The sequence below is a fragment of the Dendronephthya gigantea genome, unplaced genomic scaffold (assembly GCF_004324835.1).
Source record: "Dendronephthya gigantea isolate DGI-Jeju-01 unplaced genomic scaffold, DenGig_1.0 000022F, whole genome shotgun sequence".
Lineage (NCBI taxonomy): Eukaryota > Metazoa > Cnidaria > Anthozoa > Malacalcyonacea > Nephtheidae > Dendronephthya > Dendronephthya gigantea.
In genome coordinates, this window is record NW_021163032.1 from 986,256 (window position 1) to 1,005,818 (window position 19,563).

The window sequence follows — 19,563 nt, forward strand, 5'->3', positions numbered from 1 at the left end:
AAGGATTAAACACGAAGTCTGGCAAAACTTCGATTCTAATAACACATTTCTTCCTCTAACAAACCTATTTTACATATTTCAGGAATATTATATAAAATCTTTCAACAAATATTCAATAAAATCTACAAATATACAAAGTCGAAACATGACTTTTCAACAAAGTTGAAACAACATCACAAGAATGTTGGTTTCAAGGAAACATTGATGAAATCCACTGGTAAACATTATCGGGGACTTTGCCAATAAATCCCCGGGAAGGATTGAACGCACTTTCCAGGATACGAATATTTGAATAGGACGCATCAAATGGAATCTCCTGAAATTAATTGAGATTATTCAGGTCCTTTTAGAAAATAAAAATTGCAGTAATGAATGATAACAGAAAACGATATTTAATAGCTTCTTACCTTTTTATCGGAGAGAACTGATAGTTTCATCATTTTGTTGATAGCACTCATACATACTTTGAGGCTGCTTTGCACTTCCACGTCTCGACGACCGCGACCTGACAACATTCTAATGCTGCTGATTTTCTTCTTTTTTGGCGTCTGAGGTGTGCCACTCGACACTGGAGGATGGTCAGGCTTTGCTGGTTTGGCTGAAGGAATAGAGGTATTGCAATGAATTACTTTATCTGACCACCACACCACACCACACCACACCATACCATACCACACCACACCACACCACACCACACCATACCACACCATAATATACCACACCACACCACACCATACCACACCACACCACACCACACCACACCATACCATACCACACCACACCACACCACACCACACCACACCACACCACACCACACCACACCATACCACACCATACCACACCACACCATACCACACCACACCATACCATACCACAACACACCATACCATACCAAACCATAACCTCATCAACACAACAGACACCTACTTTGTAATAATGCATGGTCATTTTCAGCCATCTCCACTAAACACTGCAATTGTTCATGCACGTCAACAAGCGTCTTCCGCAGGATTGTCTTCTTCCCGACATTAACTCCTGCTATGAGTGGACCGCTGACAGCTTTGCTGTTGAATGCATAAACACACTCCACGTGATCACTCTCTTTCTCCGTCTTTTTCATTAATCTTGACAACGGACTTGAAGACACCCAACTGATACTCACTTCGTTTTCCCCAGCTTCATCCACGGACTTTCCTGGAAAACAAAGGCAAAATCACGTGGTCTGTTCAAAACAAGACAAAAGCCAATGAAATTGGGGGAAATAGATCTCCGTTCTTCCAACTCTGATGCAATTCCATGCCTACCTTTTGCACGGGAATTAGTTTCATTCTGTTTCAACGGAAGTTCAGGTAACATCAACAACGGTGAACATTTCACGCCATAACCTTTCTTCACGTACACCTCTAACTCCGAGCCGAGAAATTCGTGCAATTGGTGCAACTTCAGTAGCATTGGCCAGCGGGATAACGGGCCACTTTGCGTCCTCACCCCGAGAGACTGGTAGCTAACTTGCCGTTGTAGATACTCGATGTGACTTAGCAGATGGTTCCATGTTAACTGGACAATATTCGAACTATTCACCATAGACTCCATGGTAAGCACTCCGTCTTCTTCAATGAAATATCCATCCTCACTCTTGATCGAAACTGATCCTAACACATCATGAATCACCGAAAGTGGGATCTTTCGCCCGGTAGCCTTGGAGATGAAAAGTCCGGTGACATTACCGTGAAGCTGCCCGCGAGTGTCGATGACAGCGGAAATTGTGGCCATAGCTCGGGCAGCAGTCCAGATAGCCCTGAGCTCTTTCTTGGTTTCCCGCTTTACTAATTGCTCCAGCTTCTCTTTCATTTTACCCTCGTCTTTGCGCACAGCTTTCGTGATTGCTCGCGAGAGCTTAATAGAGCCCGGAGAACTGGTTCTCTGACTCTCTTGCTGTTTTGTTTCTTGTTGTTTGACAACATCCTCTCGGATCTTTTGCGTTTTCGCAAGATAAAACAGCGAAAGCTGCTCGTAACAACTTCTCATCAAACTAAATAAACAAAATATTTATTTCTTATGAGCGAGTTAAGCACTACAGCCTCTCATACACCCAACACAGCACACCCAAATCCTTTTACTTACTCGAGATTATGATCAAAACTATACGTCTTCTTTATAGCATCAACAAAGGACATTATGACCATGATGTCAGAACATTCGCCTTTCGCCCAGAGAAAACTTTGAACCACTCCTGAATAGAGTTGAGAATACGGAATTATCATAGTTCAACCATGAATCCCTTTTTAACCCTTAGTGCTCGACTCTATCCTCCAAGTTCACTAGACTTACCTAAAAGAAACAGGAACTCGCTTTCTAAAGGATTCTGATCCATTTCTGCATCGGTGACTATTCCAAGTGCTTCCATCACGAAGGACTGTAGTTCAAGTAAAGGTTGAGTCTCGCTTGATGAGTCAATGGTCGCGATTTGGGATCGGGCAAGCCGTACTTTGGTTTCAGCAAGTAGCATGTTATGAGGCAAGTAGATGTTTTTGTAAGATCTTGAAGTTTCGTTGTCGATGTTGTGGAGGTCACCTCCAAGTGCAAGAATCTAAAAAACAGAACGTATTGTTGTACCTTAGGTGGCCCATTTATGGTTTATTCATGAAGTTTGTCCTCTGATTTTCTTTTGGGTTCTTACCTGTTGACCAAGGATAGTCTCAGCTTTCTTATAGTTCTCATAACTTTCACCTGGCGTATCACTAAACGATCCAGCAATATCGCCACAGTAGATCAACATTATAGCCAAAAGTAAGGAACCTTTGACTGAGAGAGGATGTAAGGTTTGTAGCATGGATATGGTATCCTGCAAGAGTTAGAGAAAAAGTTATTGTGCACACAGAAAATCCCTTCCTCTGCCCTGCCTCCTTGCCTGCCAGTCATCCACCCTTCTTTATTTACCTTCTATTCCCACTCTGCATGTGTATCCCTTCCTCCATTCCTGCCAGTCACACCCACCTCTTTCCCCTAAATAACTAGCTTCATTCCCACTTACTCCCCTGTTTGTCTTCTGTCAATTTCATTTCTCCCACCACTACTCTTTGCTTCCCCCATCCATCCCTGTTACCCCACACCTCCCACTTCTCTTGCCATCACCCTTCCCTTCACTCCCCCTCATCATATTTCCTTCATATTTTTCCTCCCCTTCCTCCCTCCCTCCCTCCTGAACATCACTTTCACGATCAACCCTACCTTCAACGTATCAAAATCTTCCTGAGTTAAACTGCCACTTTTAAGTTTCAACAATAAATTCCCGAACTGAAACTGCGCTACAATCTCGCTGTGCCCAAATGCATCGCTCTCGTCCAAGCCCTGCTCACAATGCTGTTCAGCGGAACCAGTCGTCGCTACCACACTCCGACTAAAACCAGCAATTCTTCCAACACTGTTCCCTTCGCAAAACAGATATTCCTGCATCTTTATGCGACAATTCAGCCAGAGATTCGCATCGATATCGGACTTCACCGAGCCAACATCGGAGCGAAGACTGTCGGGTGTTTTGCAAGGCTCAGGAGAGCGAGAGAAAGCTGTCCACGCAGAACTAAACCTGCAAAAAGGCAGTGACTCTATTTCTTATATCTTCTAGATTTGGTTTCGACATATCACTGAGCTCAACAAGTGTTCATACCGTGTCGCGTCGTGTTCCAGAAGTACACTGGCATCCTCCAAAGCTCTCATGCATTCGTAAACGCTTTTAGCCGCGCGAAGGCTTTCAAAGCGCTGATGAAGAATATTTGCCAATTCTATTTCAACCAGGATTAAAGTCTTGAAATCAACTGGCTTGAACAGATGACCTGAAATAGGATAAGAGTATGTCACCTCATGACTACGAATGCGTATAGCAAAAGCTTAGCAATCAAAATGAAGCGGCACGGTACCTCTGGCATCAAGGAAATCTACCAAATTCTTCTGAGGTCCCAAAATTTCCGCACGTAACTCTTCAAGTAACAGCTCTGCTCCAGCTAAGAGATAACTCTATAGAGAGAGCAAAAAAGTAGGTTTTTCAAGCAACGAAAAACAGCTTTGAGTCAAAATTTATTTAAAAACATTTACCTTAATCGTGACTTGGTTGACGTCTTCGTCAAATATTTTGACGACTGGTTTATTCGATGTTTTAGATGTTTCTAGAATCGTAAATTAAAAGAAAGCACCTCATTCAAACTGGTCAGGTCCAAATCGATGAAAGTTGGTCTTGAAATTGACTGTCTAAAATCCTTGCTCGATGTTTATATGTTCACGTTTACCCAGAACTTTTGTACGGATGAAGACGTTGGATTCGTCGCACAACAAAGCAAATAATGACAAATGGACTAGCTGTTAAACTAAGTTAATCGTTAGAATAGAGATATACTATACCCAATGTGTCTGTTTCAAGAGTCTCTCCTTTCAATGTTTCCACAAGTCTATATAAGACCGATAACTATCATTTAACAATGTGACAGAATCTTTATCAACACGAGCGAACGAAATGACAGAAAATTTATAAAGGACTAAATAATGAAAGATTTCCAAGCATATACACCATCTTATAAATTCAATCTATCAGACAGTGTACATCGAAGCAGATCACTTACTGTGACTTTACATCAAATGGAATATCATAAACACATGCAGCAATTTCAATAAGGAGACGGGCTTGTTCTAAAACCAAGCATCGAGACGCCTCTGTGCCATAGGACAGGACGGTGGCAGGAGATAAACGACTGGAAATGATGGTTGTAAGCGCCTACAAAAAAATAAAACAAAACGAAATCATTGTTTACAAGTCGAGATGAACTCGAAGAAAAGATAATTCAGGTATCCTTACTTGAAGATTACTTTTATCTGTCAATGGTTTGTCGCTGTAAAAATTATCTATATTCTATACAGAAAAAAACAAATTGCTCATTTTCAGGCAGTTTATTTGAAAGAAATGTCGTTCATCGATTGTTTAAAAGCTTTAGGAAAAGTAAATATATAAGTTTTCCTCCATTTTCGGTACCTTGAGTTTCTGTGGTCTGTTCACCGTTTTACAAAGCAGAAGGGTTCTGAGAACATGACAGGAGTGGGAGAACATACCAGCTTTGGTTAGAGCACGGATCTATAGAAACCGAGAGATGATTGACCGGAAGTGAGATCTGGAGTGAGCAGGACAAGTTTAGCTACATCAAGTTTTACTTACTCTTAGAATGAGAACTTTCGTAACCCAATGTTCATCTTCGAATATATCACTTGAGATGTAGCGAGCTAATGTAAGAACTGGCAGGACCTAAAAATTAGGATTAAAAATACATTCAAGATTATTGACCTCGAAGATCCAAGCCCAAGGGTTCTTTTGCGGTCGAGTTTATCTTCATAGAATATCAGACCATAGTTTGCTCTAGGTTATGAGTAAGAATTACCGTAAGATAATGTCCCGTGTCGATCAATTCTTCTGCTAACCACACCGATGACGATAACAAGACTTTAGCATCGCATCGGAACGGATCAGAGAAGAGATTAATTCCCGGTATCAATGTACCGACTGGAAATCCGTTTCCAATGTCATATAGAGCGAAGTCACAGCACGATGTGGGGTGAGGTAAACTGGATGAAAACATGGCCTTAATGAAGATAGAGGAGATGTTACATCGAGAGAAACATCGATGTTTCTTCTTATGTCAACCATGCATATGGACGATATGAAAACAAGGAACAGAAAAAGAAAATGCAAAAATCGATGGATGAACGTTGTCGAGGATGGACGTTGCCTTACCTTCAGCAAAGATGCTGCGATACAGCAAGAGTCAAGCCGTTTGTCAGCGCTGTCTGTTTGAATGTATCTTAACAGAGAAATACACAAGCATCATTGCTGATTCAGAACTATAAAGTTCTGTTCTACAACAAAACTAGCAAATAAATGACATAATAAGCCTGCATCTGAGTGTCAATAACACACCTTTCAAGACAGAAAGGAAGAAAACAAGAAGCAAAGTTTACCTTGCAATATTCACAGCTGTGACGGAAGCAAGCAAACATCCCCACATGCCACGCTTCTTTAATAAAAGCGTGGGTTCCACGTGAACAGCGTCGTGGTAACGATTATGGCTTGTCTCACCGTGTCCTGACTGAGAGACTGGGGACAGAATCGTGTCCAGGACTGTCTGCCACCAGCGATGTGCTGATCTATATGCAAAGATATGATCGCATAAAGTACTGCCAAAAAGGTTTACTGTGTATATGCATCATCATCTCTTATTGATACGCAAAACCAGTATTGATATGTTCTACAACAAACCTTTTGTTTCCAATATGAAGCATTATATTTCCAATTTCGCACATTGCCTGAGCAAGCAGGGCTCTTCTGCCATGGAACTGAAGCATTTCTATGAAGTACAACAAAAAAGCCAATTGGTGAAAACAGAAGAATCCCAAGCAGATGACCATATTCCTACACGTCACAGACCGCAAAATGTAACTGGACACAAATATCTCCGGGTTATTTATGGACTTTAATTTGCCATTCTTTGCGAACACATACCAATAGTTTTATCATAGGATGTAATAACAAGAGCAAGTTGGGTCGAGTTGAGTGCACATTTCTTAACATCATCGATCTTGTCAAATTTCAGCTCACTGACGCTGGAAGGCACTGCAGTCAAGCCCTGGTCGTCTGACGAAACGAAGCCAACACGAGACGGGCTTTTCTTTAAATGCTGACCTAAAATGATAAATCGTATTGTGATTACGACCCAAGACAAGCAAATAACAGTCTTCTTCAAAGTATCGAAACCATTTCTTAGTTTAAATGCCCCTCACTTATGTCTTTAGCCACTACGTTCCAAAATAGCCCCATATGTCAATGAATGACCCACCTAATCCTGCAAGATAACGCAAGAACAGCTCTCTGCTGTGTTGCAAGGCTCTTGCGGCACAGTGCTTCAGCTCGACCGACTCCTTGAGCAGTAGTAGCGTGTTTGTCCTATCTACGGGCACGCAGAACAACCGCTGTGCATTGTTATCGTCGCTGTACACGTCGTGTCCTTTGGGGTCGATATGCACGGCCGGATCAAAACTGACGTTGCTGGCATTCAGCTTGATTTTCAGGCCTTCCGGTTTACCGCTGACAGCAGAGAGCGTCACTTCAGGCTGGGTGCTCGAGATTCCACCGCATTCCTGGGCTTTTTCCAAGAGTTTTCCTTGAGCAAATGCGACCAATGGAAGCACCTTCTCTGCATACCTTCCTCTACACGGAATCAAAGTACAATGACAAGTTTAAGCCTAGGTAGCCCTGAAGTATATGTTCAGTTTCATATAATGCAGTCAGTGGCGCACGATCGCAAGCTTGAGTGTATGTAGTAAATGAAGTCACTGACTGCAATATACGAGCCTGGACACACATACATCATCTTCTACTACTTAAGTTATAGGACTAAATTTTGACCTGGGGAAGTAGAATGAATTGACAAACTTACAGGGAGAGAGCGTTAAATCTGAAGATGATATCAATCAGTTTTTCCCACTTTTCTTTGTAAAATAAGACCTCTATGCAATGCAGGATGACACGTTTTATCCAAGCCACATCTGCTGTGGTCTGATCATCGAGGTAGTTCTCGAAAATTAAATCAGATCCTCCCTTTTCTGACTCGATATAGCCCCAAAAGGATGTGCCACTCTTGTCCTCGGCAACCTGGGGAAAGAGGAAAGGAAAAAATAGTGTTGATGAAGTGAAGGGGGGGTCTATCACAAGTGGGTAGACATATGGATAGCCAAAAATGAGTGGGGGTCTGCCCAGGGTATGTTCGGGTCTGCTAGGTGGATGTCTGTCAGTTCATGGCGAGTGTCTGTCAGTTCATGGTGGATATCTTTAAGTTCATGGTGGGTGTCTGTCAGTTCATGGTAGGCGTTTTTCAGTTCATGGTGGGTGTCTGTCAGTTCATGGTGGGTGTCTGTCAGTTCATGGTGGGTGTCCGTCAGTTCATGGTGGGTGTCTGTCAGTTCATGGTGGATGTCTGTCAGTACATGGTGGGTGTTTTCCAGTGCTAGATATACCTGGTCTCTACTATTTGTGGGGAATAGGAACGAACAAAAATCTCATCATAATGTCATCCAATTACCTTCATCTTATTCTTCGAAGTCTCTTTCCTGTTTTGTTTTATATACAAAAGCATATCAAGCAACATGTCGGCAGCAAAATAAAACGCACTCCAGGTGATCTCATAGAGAGCATCGTCGGTTATCTGCGAGTTTGGATTGACGACATACTCGTACAGCTTCTGTCTCATGTTCCATAACTGAGTACAGGCATTTTGAAGAAGGCCCCAACATTTGCAACGATAGGACAGGACCTACACAACGATACGTAGAGCAATAAATCTTTTTCATAATGACGTCAAACGCGGAACGTCTGATGTTACACGAAGTTTGATTGGCTCGATAGTTTTGTGGAGCCAATCAAATTTCGTGTAACATCAAACTTTCTGAGTTTGACGTCATTATAAGAAAGGTCTATTGGCAAGATTATTGACAGAAATAATTTCTATGACCGCACATTTTGCGGACTTGTTCGATGAGGGGTTGAATTTGTGAAATATACTGTATCAATTGCAACGGTCCAGTAACAGAGAGATAGAGAGTGCAGTGAACTTACCACAGCTTTTGATAAATACTTGGTTGCATTGTACACATATCTGAGATACTCTGTCTCGTCATCGATTCTCTGTTGTTCCCTGGATAAACACCATGATAACGTCATGTGGTAGCAGAAAGCATTGAGTAAAGAAAGACGAAAAAGAAAAACTACATCCTGATATTCACGAATTGATTGCAATCCTGGTGTGTGCATTACTCAATACCAGAACTGGACCCTGGTCATCAATACCAGGATTACTTGAAAATTGTGTCAAAGGAACACTTATTTGAACTTAGAGACGAATCTAATGAAGGTTGAAGCAAACTTATTTCAAAAAGGAACATTTATTTGAACTTAGAAACGAATTTAATGAAGGCTGAAGCAAACTTATTTCAAAAAGGAACATTTATTTGAACTTAGAGACGAATCTAATGAAGGTTGAAGCAAACTTATTTCAAAAAGGAACATTTATTTGAACTTAGAAAGAATTTAATGAAGGCTGAAGCAAACTTATTTCAAAAAGGAACATTTATTTGAACTTAGAGACGAATCTAATGAAGGTTGAAGCAAACTTATTTCAAAAAGGAACATTTATTTGAACTTAGAGACGAATTTAATGAAGGTCGCAGCAAACTTACTTCTTCTTCAGAGGACTGCGTCGTTCGGTTCCCTGAGTGATTGAGACGAGGAGATTGTTAAAGGAAGACGTGGAGTCTTTTAAGATTGTATTTCGATCACGTATTAGAATACCGCTGACGTCAAAACCAAACCATTCCGTGTCCAGAACGTGAACGTTGCTACGAAGTAAGTGGAAGCAACATTTAGTCAACTTTTATCAACGGGGAGTGAGGTTAAATTATCAGTTATCAAACAACTTTATATGATTCTGGTCGCACCACCTTTCGAATTCCGGGGAGTCGCAGCTTATGATCTTTTTGGCGTTCTTCAAAAACACCTGGAAATTGGCCAAAGCTCGAATTATGTTCCACTGCAAAAGAGGAGGATATATCGAGTTATATCTGCAAATATATGTTTGTTATTGATTGGTGAAAGATATTTCGCATGTTTAAGGAATAAGACATTTGTAAAACTTGTCGTATCTTCGTGTACGGAGATCGACGAGGTTTCCTCCCATGCATTTAATGGCAAAAGTTTAAGCAGGAATGAGATCATCCAACATCCTACCTGACATCGCCAAGGATTCTCTTCTGCTGTTATTGCCCGTAGTCGGCGTTTTCTTCCCTCAGTTTTCCAAAATGATGGTAGTCTTGATTGCAAAGCTTCAATCGCCTGTAATATGTGGTGTAAAAAACCTGTTACCTGATCTAGTCTTCATAAATAATCTTCTAATTTGCAAGTGTATCTTCTAATTTGCAAGTGTAAATGAAAAATTGCAAGTGTAAATGCGGTTGTTCTAGACAACATGATGTATTAATAAGATCTAAACATACACGAATCAGATCTTGTTCGTTGGCTGTTCTGACTTTCTTTCGACTCTACAGAGAACAATATGGGGAACATATCACACAACGATAACAACAACTAGCTAGAACGATCGCGGAACGCATGCGCAATGCGACATGCCCGACTACATTAACATTAAAAGGTTCCGACTCAAGTGGCTCTTCCAGTCCTCTAATTATTCCATGACTGTCGTGGCAGATCAGTTATAACCCTACCTTACGAATGATGCGAGGTACATGTGGGGATGGTTTGACAGGACCTGTAGGCTTCGCGCTCTTGGTGGCCGGTTTGACAGGTTTTTCAGCATTCGTGGGAGAGGTTGATTCAGCAACAGGCTCCTTCACCTCGGCCAACGTATCGAGCAACTGTCGCATAGATTTCGTGTTTCTTTTGACCGTCGGCTGAAATACATTGGAAATATTAAACGACCTGATCTTATATAATAATGCGAACATAAATAATTTGGGCCGGGAGAGGGGAGGGGACAGCTGCCTCGTACGCCTCTCTACCCCCCCCCCCGTAGGTCTATTGGCTAGAAAAGTCCATTGGATGCACTTGAAAATTCTAGTGAAGAGATTTGGTTGGTCAATTTTCCTTTAAAAAGCGCTATACTACCAACCTTTCCATATTCGACGATTGCTGTGGCAAATTTCTTACTCTTTGGATCTTCGCCATCAAATTCTGACGACTGCCGAGCCGCTGATGGTTTTTCCGTTGGCATCAGAATATCATGACGTCTGAAAAATACACGAGAATTGGAATCCTTCTCCCAGTTGTGATGATAAATCTCTTTCAATGAAAGTGATCGCCTATAGCGGGGATATGATCAAGAAGAGTTGTCTTACTTATTCAGCCACATTTCTGTGTCATTCGACCACTCCAGTACTTTATCGAAAGCATCGTTGGCCAGGGCTTTTTCGGCGACCATCACGAAATACTGAAGATATTTGGTGCGTCGCTTGAACTTCAGGACTAAATAAAATCGATGTGAGTCAACGCTCATATTCAAGTCATGGTCACCGAGAGAGACTATGCAACGCAGTACCTTCTCTATAGCCCTCGCTTGGACTGAGAGCTGTCACGTAACTTGTAAGAATGGCGGGATCCTCTGCTCCGATTAGCTCAAAGTCGTTCTTGAAGTTCAAAATGGCTGGAACGGAGAAGAATATAAGAAAATTAGTTTAAAATAAGTCGCCGGGGAATACAGAATAGACTTTACTGGAAATGAAAACACACAAATCTTTATGGTATAACATCTAACAAGTGTGTTTCAACAAGTGTGTTTCACTTTTTCTGGATGCTTACTTCAAGACAAAAGGACCGACTTTGAAGATGTGAACGATCGAATAGACCTTTCTTATAATGACGTCAAACGCGGAAAGTCTGATGTTACACGAAATTTGATTGGCTCCACAAAACTATCGAGCCAATTCGTGTAAGATCAGTCTTTCCGCGTTTGACGTCATTATGAAAAATCTATTAGTTACGTATGTTTAAATAAGAGCTCTTATAGCTACATCAGAGCATTCGTAACTAGTCACTCTTTCACATCCACCAATTTTCTTTGTATCTTGCTGATCTGTACCTGCTGAGTTCCTTTTGGTGAAAACACTCTCCAAAGCCGTGAACTCGCTCTTCTGAAAAGTACCAACTTTACTCGCTTGTTCCGGTTTCACAGAGCCGACTTTAGCAATCCCTCCCTTGGCCTTCTTTGTTGCTACCTTGCCTGCTTTCTTCTTTGATTTTGTCGCCACCTGCTGTTGGCTATTGTTGTTCACAGCGTCTTGTGAAATCGTCAACGATAGAGATGGCGCCATTTCTGCCGGTGTATCGATGGTCAAATGTTTGCGACCATATTCCTTGATCTTATTCGCTAGCTCATGCTCGCCCAGTATTGGAAGAGTCTTATAAGTAAATAAACATGAAAAAGAACAGCTAAGAATTGATGAACTGATGGGACATGTCGCAGCTCTCGGAAGCTTTCGTCCAATTGGATAATGCTTTTCTATGCTTTCTAAAGAACGAAGCTATGCTATTGGTTGAAACAGAAATGTATTGTAAAGTTCAGCCAATGAGAATCGTTCTTGCGAGGAGCTGCGACACAACCCGAACTGATTGTTCTGAGAGTCTGTTGGATTACAACGTTCAAGGTACCGTGATACTAACCTTTGTTAGATAATAGGTCATGACTGCGATAAGATGGTACAGGCTATCGTAAGTCATCGAGTTCTTACGGAAACGACTTAAGGTAGGAATCTCCTGAATGATGGCGTAGCAATGTAGCAGAATCTAAGGGAAAATTGGTAGATTTAAAAGAAGCATCATGCAGAATGGTTGGCAACTGATGTTTATAACAATATAGGATACTTTCCAATATAACCAGGGAGGAGCATGGCAGCGTTTTCAAACAACTTAGCATCAAATGTGGTATAACAACTGCCTAAAATAGACAAAACACTTCACGACGTTTCGACCTGAGAGTCACTAACTCTTCTGACGAAGGCCCTCAGGTCGAAACGTCGAGAAGTGTTTTGTCTATTTTAGGCAGTTGTTATACCACATTTGATGCAAATATAGGATACGGTATAATAGTTTCACGGTATAATGTGTTATGTTGAAGTGGATTGTGGTCGTAGATAATGGGGAGGAGAAAAGCAAGTCGAATCAACTTCGGTGCATCATGTCAATGCTGTAGTAGAAATCAGCTTCAGGTGGATGTTATTTTACCTGCAGTACAGGTTTTGAAGGTATCTTTTGTTGTAGAAGCGGAGCAACTAGTCCATAGCATCGCGTGAGACCTTGCAAAACCATGCCGTTGTCGTTCAACCACAAGGAGATTCGTAACGCGAGCAACATTTTTTCACATTGTCGCAATCGTAGGATCTAAAAAGAAGCAAGAAAGAGAAGATGTCGTTGGAGTGTTTTTGAGACGAAAGTAGGATAACGACAGAAAAGCGGTCAGAAACATTCAAACGCTTCTGGCAATGGATTCGAGGAAATATATACCTGTCCTGGCAGCAATGTTCCATAATCACACAATGAGTCACAGTATAGTTTTCCGTCATGGACTGCAATATCCACTGAGATGAAAATAGTCTGCAAGAAATGTCGCACCAGCGCGTGGTTACTTTCATTCAGCATCTTCTCGTCACATTCGTGAACGTTCAAGTTCAACTGGCCATCAGGATGAGAAAGTTGCTTCTCGAATGACTTGCTGTTGTCCGGAATGAAATACTTCCAAAGAACTTGCGCCGAGGCCCTGGCAATCTCGTAAACACCGCTGCTGAACGCGGCCTGAAAACGAGAAACAGCATGAAGACTTGATGACAGAAAAACAAACTTAATCTTCCAGCTTTGACTTGTTGTTATCTTGTGGCACATTTGGAGGTGATGTGAAATCCGTGATGTAAACAAACGCTTTATTGATCTCATTTTGAACTTCTCTATATCTCCTAAAGCATGGTAGACTCATGTGAAACTATGATTTCCCTGCATGATAGATTCATAGACTGATAGACGATGATTTGAGGGAATGAAAATGCATGGATCGCGTATCCAGTGAAGCAAAGAAAATGGAGTACCAGGATGCCCGTTATTCATGCTTTGGCATACGTTTAATAGACTAGGTGTTTATAACATAGGTCAATAATAACAATGAATCTGGATGTGATATTGAAGAGGAAAAATGGTGTACCTGCGTGAGATATGCCCAAGCCATAATGATTGGCATAGGATGCGACACTGGGCACGCATGACTCGTGGGGCTAATTCCTCCGCCAATCAGGTCGCCATTTTTATCGTACGCAGCAACAGCAAACACGTATCGCTCTCCTTCGGTAAGATTCGTCACGTCAAATCTGCAGTTTGGACCAGCTGGTACCTGAAGAAGATACAACGTCATGTTAGCCTGGTGTGTGTATATCACTGGAGTCACTGGTGATTAACACTGAGTTAAAACTAGTCCGCTTTATTAGTCTACCAGAAAATGCTCTCTCAAGAAAAGTTCTTAAACATATCAATTGTCATTACTAATACACAAACGAATATTTTTCCTCTGAAAACAAAAACATATACACCTCATGAATTACAACCATCGCTTACCTCCACTCCAGTTCCCACGAGATCAGAATCATTTAACCTGACTTTCACATTGCTACCGCTGGCAGAACAACCGAACAAACGATACCAATAGACCTAGAGTAAACATGTGAGTTTTGAAGAACCTAGCTCGTGTGTAGGAAAAGAAAATATTATATTCTTCGAATATCTACCTTTTTTTGACAGACAGGTTTAAAGGGGGCTGGTTTCAAAGTAATTCTGGACGAACTACGCGACACCAAGATTGGGGGATTGGGAACTGCCGTAGCTTCGATGTTCTCAGTAGGCAGAGTCTTGCATCTTGACGATAACATTTTCTCCTGTGTTTGAGATTTCTTGATTAAATCATAACATTCCTAAGAAAAAGAAAGAGCAAGTCTGTTATTCGCGTCAATTTACACTGAACATGCGCAGAAACTTGCAAGCCTAGAGGATGCAGCCTCCATACCTGAAGGTTCTTCTCCGCATTTTCATTTTTCATATCCCCAACGAGAGTCGTGTGTATCAGAAAGAGAGCTCGGGTCAATGGTAATTTTTTGTATCTCCTCACCATGTCGTCTGTCCAAGAAGTGCCTTGTGATTTCGTGCCCTTTACATGAGACTTCGACATTTGTGTTGAGTTTCTGGTCTTTTCAGAAGCTAATGTCATCTGTGATGCACTCTGTGAAGACTCTAGCTTGGCAAGTACTCTGGTCAAGTTCCACAACAGTTCCAGATGGATTACTTGTATGTCTGTTTCGTTTTTCGAACCGTTTGAAGTTTTCTCGTCTGTCCTCTGGCGCGTTTCCGAATCTTGCGATTCACCCTCAGACTCCTTTGGCATCTTTTCCCTTGCCTCGCTGACCCGGTCGAAGCTTGACTCGAGAATATTAAAAGCCATGTACAACAGGTCTAGGGATGTGTTCGGGAAGACGACTTGATACGGCTTACTCCGAAGCTCGGCCCGAGTGTCTTCGTCGTTCCGATCGGCATCATCGTTGACTTTCGCTTGCTCACAGCTTGCGGCCTCTTTAACTTGGGTCTAGAAGGAAGGAAATAAACCAAATTTTGGAGTCCGGTTTTAAACTGGGAGGCAATCAAAATACGAGGATTCAGGCATAATTTGAAAAAGAGAGAGTCGCTCTCAGTCTACCCAGGATAGCCCCAAGCAGACACGACCTCTATTAATACCCACCGTTTTTGATGGCAAAACAGGATCATTGTTCGAGCGAGCGATAGCCGAGGCTCTGCTTTCCAGAAGCAGCCCAAGTTTCAAAGCCACTTCAGCAGCAACCATCGGGTCGACGTCCGAGAGACCGCTCCAGTGCAGCACATTGTCGATGGTAAGAAGAATGAACAGCCACTACAAAAGAAAAAGATGCCGTTTTTCGGTACATTCGACCATGGTCGAATACGCCGTTTTCGGGTAGACTCCCCATCGTCGAATACGCCGTTTTTCGGAAATTAAAATCGCACATTAAATCGCAGCAAAAATCAGAAGTGTACACGAGACTTAAAGCTACCTTGTCGCAGTCTTTATCATTGAGAACGTGACGACAATGTTCTTGATTCGAAGATACGACACGCTGGAAATAAGGTTTACAGCGACTCCAAAGAAACAAAGTGGCATCGATGATGATATCCACGTCAACATAAACCAAAGCCGTCTAAAACATTTATCAACACAAAAAATACTCTAAATCGTGGACCAAACCTAAAGGGAGTCCTTCACCGTCCATAAATTTCTACCATCGTGTTGTCTACCTTTGGTAATTCACTTGAGAAGCCATTTAGAATGTTCGCGACAGCCAGTAGTTCATCAACGGGAGATGCGGAAGATTTATTGCCTAAACAGTTGGGAAGCAACGAAAAAAGGATTGAAAAAAAAACAGGATCTTTTCCTAATTAAATGTAAAGGCAGTACCTTGTTGGTTTTCATTTGCAGGATTTTCAGTATAATTCGCTGCTTTCTTTTGCTGTTTTCGTCCTGAGGTATTGAAGAATGACTCCAGGGCAGCCAAAAGCTGCAGGGTCATGATGAAGGCTGGAGCCTGGATCACCTCCTGTGCTCCCGTCTTGAGCAATGTCATCAGCGGTTGCTGTAAGACCTCGAACACTTCCCATTGCTCGTAACTAAACGCGAGTTTTATGAACGTCACGACGAACGGCAGAGGAACTCCGTCGACACCTACAGAATAGAGAGAGGTCGATGGATTGCGTTCAAACGTTGAACTATAACAACCTATAAGCTGGAAGGCTAGCTAGTGACGAACGCGCCTGTATTTACCAGAAGTAAGTTGAAATACGCCGAAATATTTAACCTCAAACCTTCGGTTGTATATCAAAAAGGCTGACTGGCCCAAATCCCCCTGAGTTAGCACTCCAGTTTACTTATAGTTCATTGTCTCTCGCTAGTGCCCACCTTGCTCGGACAAATCAAGAAGAGACGCACTGGACAATTCTATACACGATGGATGAACCTCCCGATCTAAACGCGTCAACCGGGTATTGTTACCACCGGAGATAAGATCCACGCCGGCAACGAAGAGTTCTGGGTAAATATCTAGCGTGATGTCATCAATGGATCCAGTGGGTGCTTTGCATTGGAGGGTCCGTCGGTGGGGCTCACCAAGGGTCTGAAGAATTGCGAAGAACTGCGCCGCCATGCCATCGAAGAGATCTGCCAGCAGTCTCTCTGTTTGGTTTCTGGGCCAGTTCGACTGTGGAAAAGTGAAACACACATTTTACACTTATGACCTCTGAGAGACACAATCATGGAAATTAATTCATAGACTTCTCTACTACACAATAAAATACCCCCCTTCCCCTTGAACAATGTTGGTAGGTGCGTGATATCACATTGGGATGTCTTTTCAATCAACATTGTGTGTTAGGGGAAAGGGGGGAACAGCTATTTACCGTTAAATTAACATCTTTAACAATTACTGTGGTCATGTAGCGTGTCCAACGCAAAGTCTACCTATATTATTTCCATGATTGCAGGTACATTTCGGGAAGGAAAAATCAATTACGATTTTGGAGCACGTCATTGGATGAGAAATAATTTCTGCAGAATTAAAGGTCTTATTTGCGAAAGGAATTTATACACGATCCCAATTCAAGCCTTTGTGGGATACCAGTCTGACCACTAACCTATCCTTTGATCACTACTAAGCTTAGTTGTATCACCGCATCGCAATTAAAGGCGTAGCTTCAATTCCTGCTGGAGGACCAATATAACGATTCTCAACTCTTCCTGGATTCAATTGAATTGTGCATAAACTCCGCGTACAAGTTAGGCAGTTAGGATTAATCTCATGGCATGCAGCGCTATATTTAGCGAACATTCATGCACACGACCAAAATTCACTTACATGCAGAGCTTCTCTGAGAGGCGCTCGAAACTTCGGCCGCAACAATCCCTTAGGTCTCTTTCGACTTTCGAAGACGACTCGTTGAAATATGAGCACGTTAATCTTGACTTTAGCAGCCTGGAAGATGGCCTTGGTTTCCGGAGTTGATACAGAGGTGCTCGCTGCCTCGATGTCTGCTAACTCCGTGAGTTTCTTCATCGCACGGCGAGCAAACGCCTCAGCATGTTGTGATTCCTTGCAGTCGAGATAACAGAGGCATACAGTCGTGTAGAGAGTGCTTCGCCAAGGAACATACTTCAACGTTAGCAATGGGATCGAACCTTCAGTACACATGCAAGCCCAAAGCATGTATTCAAGAACCTGGATAAAAACTTGACATGAGATCTTCTTTTCCAAACGTAGAGGTCCACATTCAAACTTCACTTGGTCAAACTTACCATATTGCTTCGTCCAGTGACCATCAGTTGTCTGGAGATGGTATAAATGTGAATGGTGCCTGTGAAATACAAGTTCAGCAACAATTATCTTAAACAGTTGTACAATTAAAACTATTAACAGCTTAATAGAATTTGCCTGGAAATGCAGGATTTTACTCATACCATTGTAGACAAGCCAACTAAATGATTCTTGGTGTAAGGCCAGTTGTGTTGTAAGCATTAAAATTTTCAAAAGCTTCAAACAGTGACATAGAGAATCTGTGTTCTAAAATTCATCCAAATGTACATCATTCTATCATTGTATTGTAATTGCCACAATTGATATATAACAATTGATACTATTACTCTTAGAGAGAACTCTGTATGTCTTTTACTTTAATACTAAAAGGCAAATTGGAAATACCTGAAGTTTTGGATCACACTCAGAGAGAAGTTCGTAGGAACACATTGTGTCCTCATAAAGAACTTTAATCTAAAAATTTACAAATATTGGCTAATTTGAAGAGAAGAATGAAGCATTACCCCACAACAACAACACCAGTATCAGCACATTCACAATCCATTACATAAAGAATAGGACAGACACACAATAGATTATGTATATCTGAGCTTACAGTGTCGACTGACTGAGGATCATCCAAGCCATTTTGAAAGAAAGTTTCTTGAAATGATTGAAAATCCATTTCAGCCACTGATTCAATGTATGTAAAATCCGATGAAATCTCTTGCAAATAACGAGTGAAACATTGAAATTTTGCCAACCGAAAGGCCTACAGTACAAAGACGCAAAGAAGAATGTTTCAGGTTTCAACAAAATTGGTCAATGCCTTCAAATTAAAGCATTGTGGTAAAACTCTGTAAATGACCAACAAACCTTTACTGAATATAGAAAGCTACCAATCTGCATTAGCTTCTCCACGAAGTACTCATGTTGCAGACGAGGCTTGAACTCTTTGAAAAGCTTTGAGAAATCCAGTTTCCTACATTGGAAAGTTTGTACATAAAAATTTGTAATTCCTTGTCTATTGGTGTATGCTGTAGAATATTATTCGTTACACAAAAAGTTAACCTTTTCCCAGTTCTATCTCTAACTTGATAACCGTCTCCATCGGAGTTACGTTTCGCAAACTTCAGCAAAACATTTTCCAATTCTTGTTCAAATGCCATGACAGACGGGTTGATTTTGGACTGCTCTGTATTGCAAGACATAAACATGAGACTTAGAAAGGGCATTTGTTTAAATAAGTAATGTACACTGAATAAAGTGTACTAACGTATTAAAAAATACACAAATTCAAAAAGGTTTTAAAAGTTTATATATAGTTGTTCATATGAAGATGGCTATTTTACCTCGTTCTTCGGTAGTCAATAGGCTATTCATTGTGATACTTTTGTTCAATGCAAACGGGAATAAATAAGAAAATAATCTTGACTAGGCGTTTATACTTTAAAACTAAAATTTCAAACATTCAATTTCCGCCGCCATGTTGGTTTATAGTTGGTATCTAAGCAACGTGCACAGCAAACCCAAGTGAAGCGATAATAATTCGCTTCGCATTCTTAGCGTTAGAACAAGAAGTCT

General features: G+C 41.5%; 1 protein-coding gene across 1 annotated transcript; it reads right to left on the reverse strand.

The window, feature by feature from the left end:
- Positions 1-15: 15 nt before the first annotated feature.
- LOC114522370 (cilia- and flagella-associated protein 54-like) lies at positions 16-19,464 on the reverse strand. Its single transcript, XM_028543040.1, has 54 exons — positions 19,332-19,464; positions 19,051-19,174; positions 18,856-18,961; positions 18,596-18,751; positions 18,385-18,453; positions 18,144-18,246; positions 17,982-18,040; positions 17,545-17,904; positions 16,593-16,890; positions 16,095-16,358; positions 15,935-16,017; positions 15,694-15,837; positions 15,366-15,533; positions 14,640-15,212; positions 14,365-14,547; positions 14,195-14,287; positions 13,788-13,973; positions 13,100-13,387; positions 12,821-12,976; positions 12,260-12,382; positions 11,679-11,997; positions 11,139-11,243; positions 10,939-11,065; positions 10,713-10,830; positions 10,309-10,494; positions 10,081-10,125; positions 9,815-9,919; positions 9,529-9,617; positions 9,268-9,426; positions 8,648-8,726; positions 8,115-8,345; positions 7,473-7,687; positions 6,873-7,243; positions 6,539-6,718; positions 6,296-6,383; positions 5,998-6,183; positions 5,774-5,840; positions 5,421-5,621; positions 5,201-5,287; positions 5,021-5,119; positions 4,847-4,900; positions 4,614-4,765; positions 4,396-4,442; positions 4,093-4,163; positions 3,918-4,014; positions 3,668-3,833; positions 3,232-3,586; positions 2,681-2,845; positions 2,332-2,590; positions 2,125-2,233; positions 1,305-2,032; positions 928-1,194; positions 408-598; positions 16-316 (listed from the first exon to the last, which is right to left on the reverse strand). Exons 1-54 carry the CDS (start codon positions 19,360-19,362, stop codon positions 191-193), a joined length of 9,411 nt encoding a protein of 3,136 aa, XP_028398841.1. The 5' UTR covers positions 19,363-19,464; the 3' UTR covers positions 16-190.
- Between the last annotated feature and the right edge of the window lie 99 nt (positions 19,465-19,563).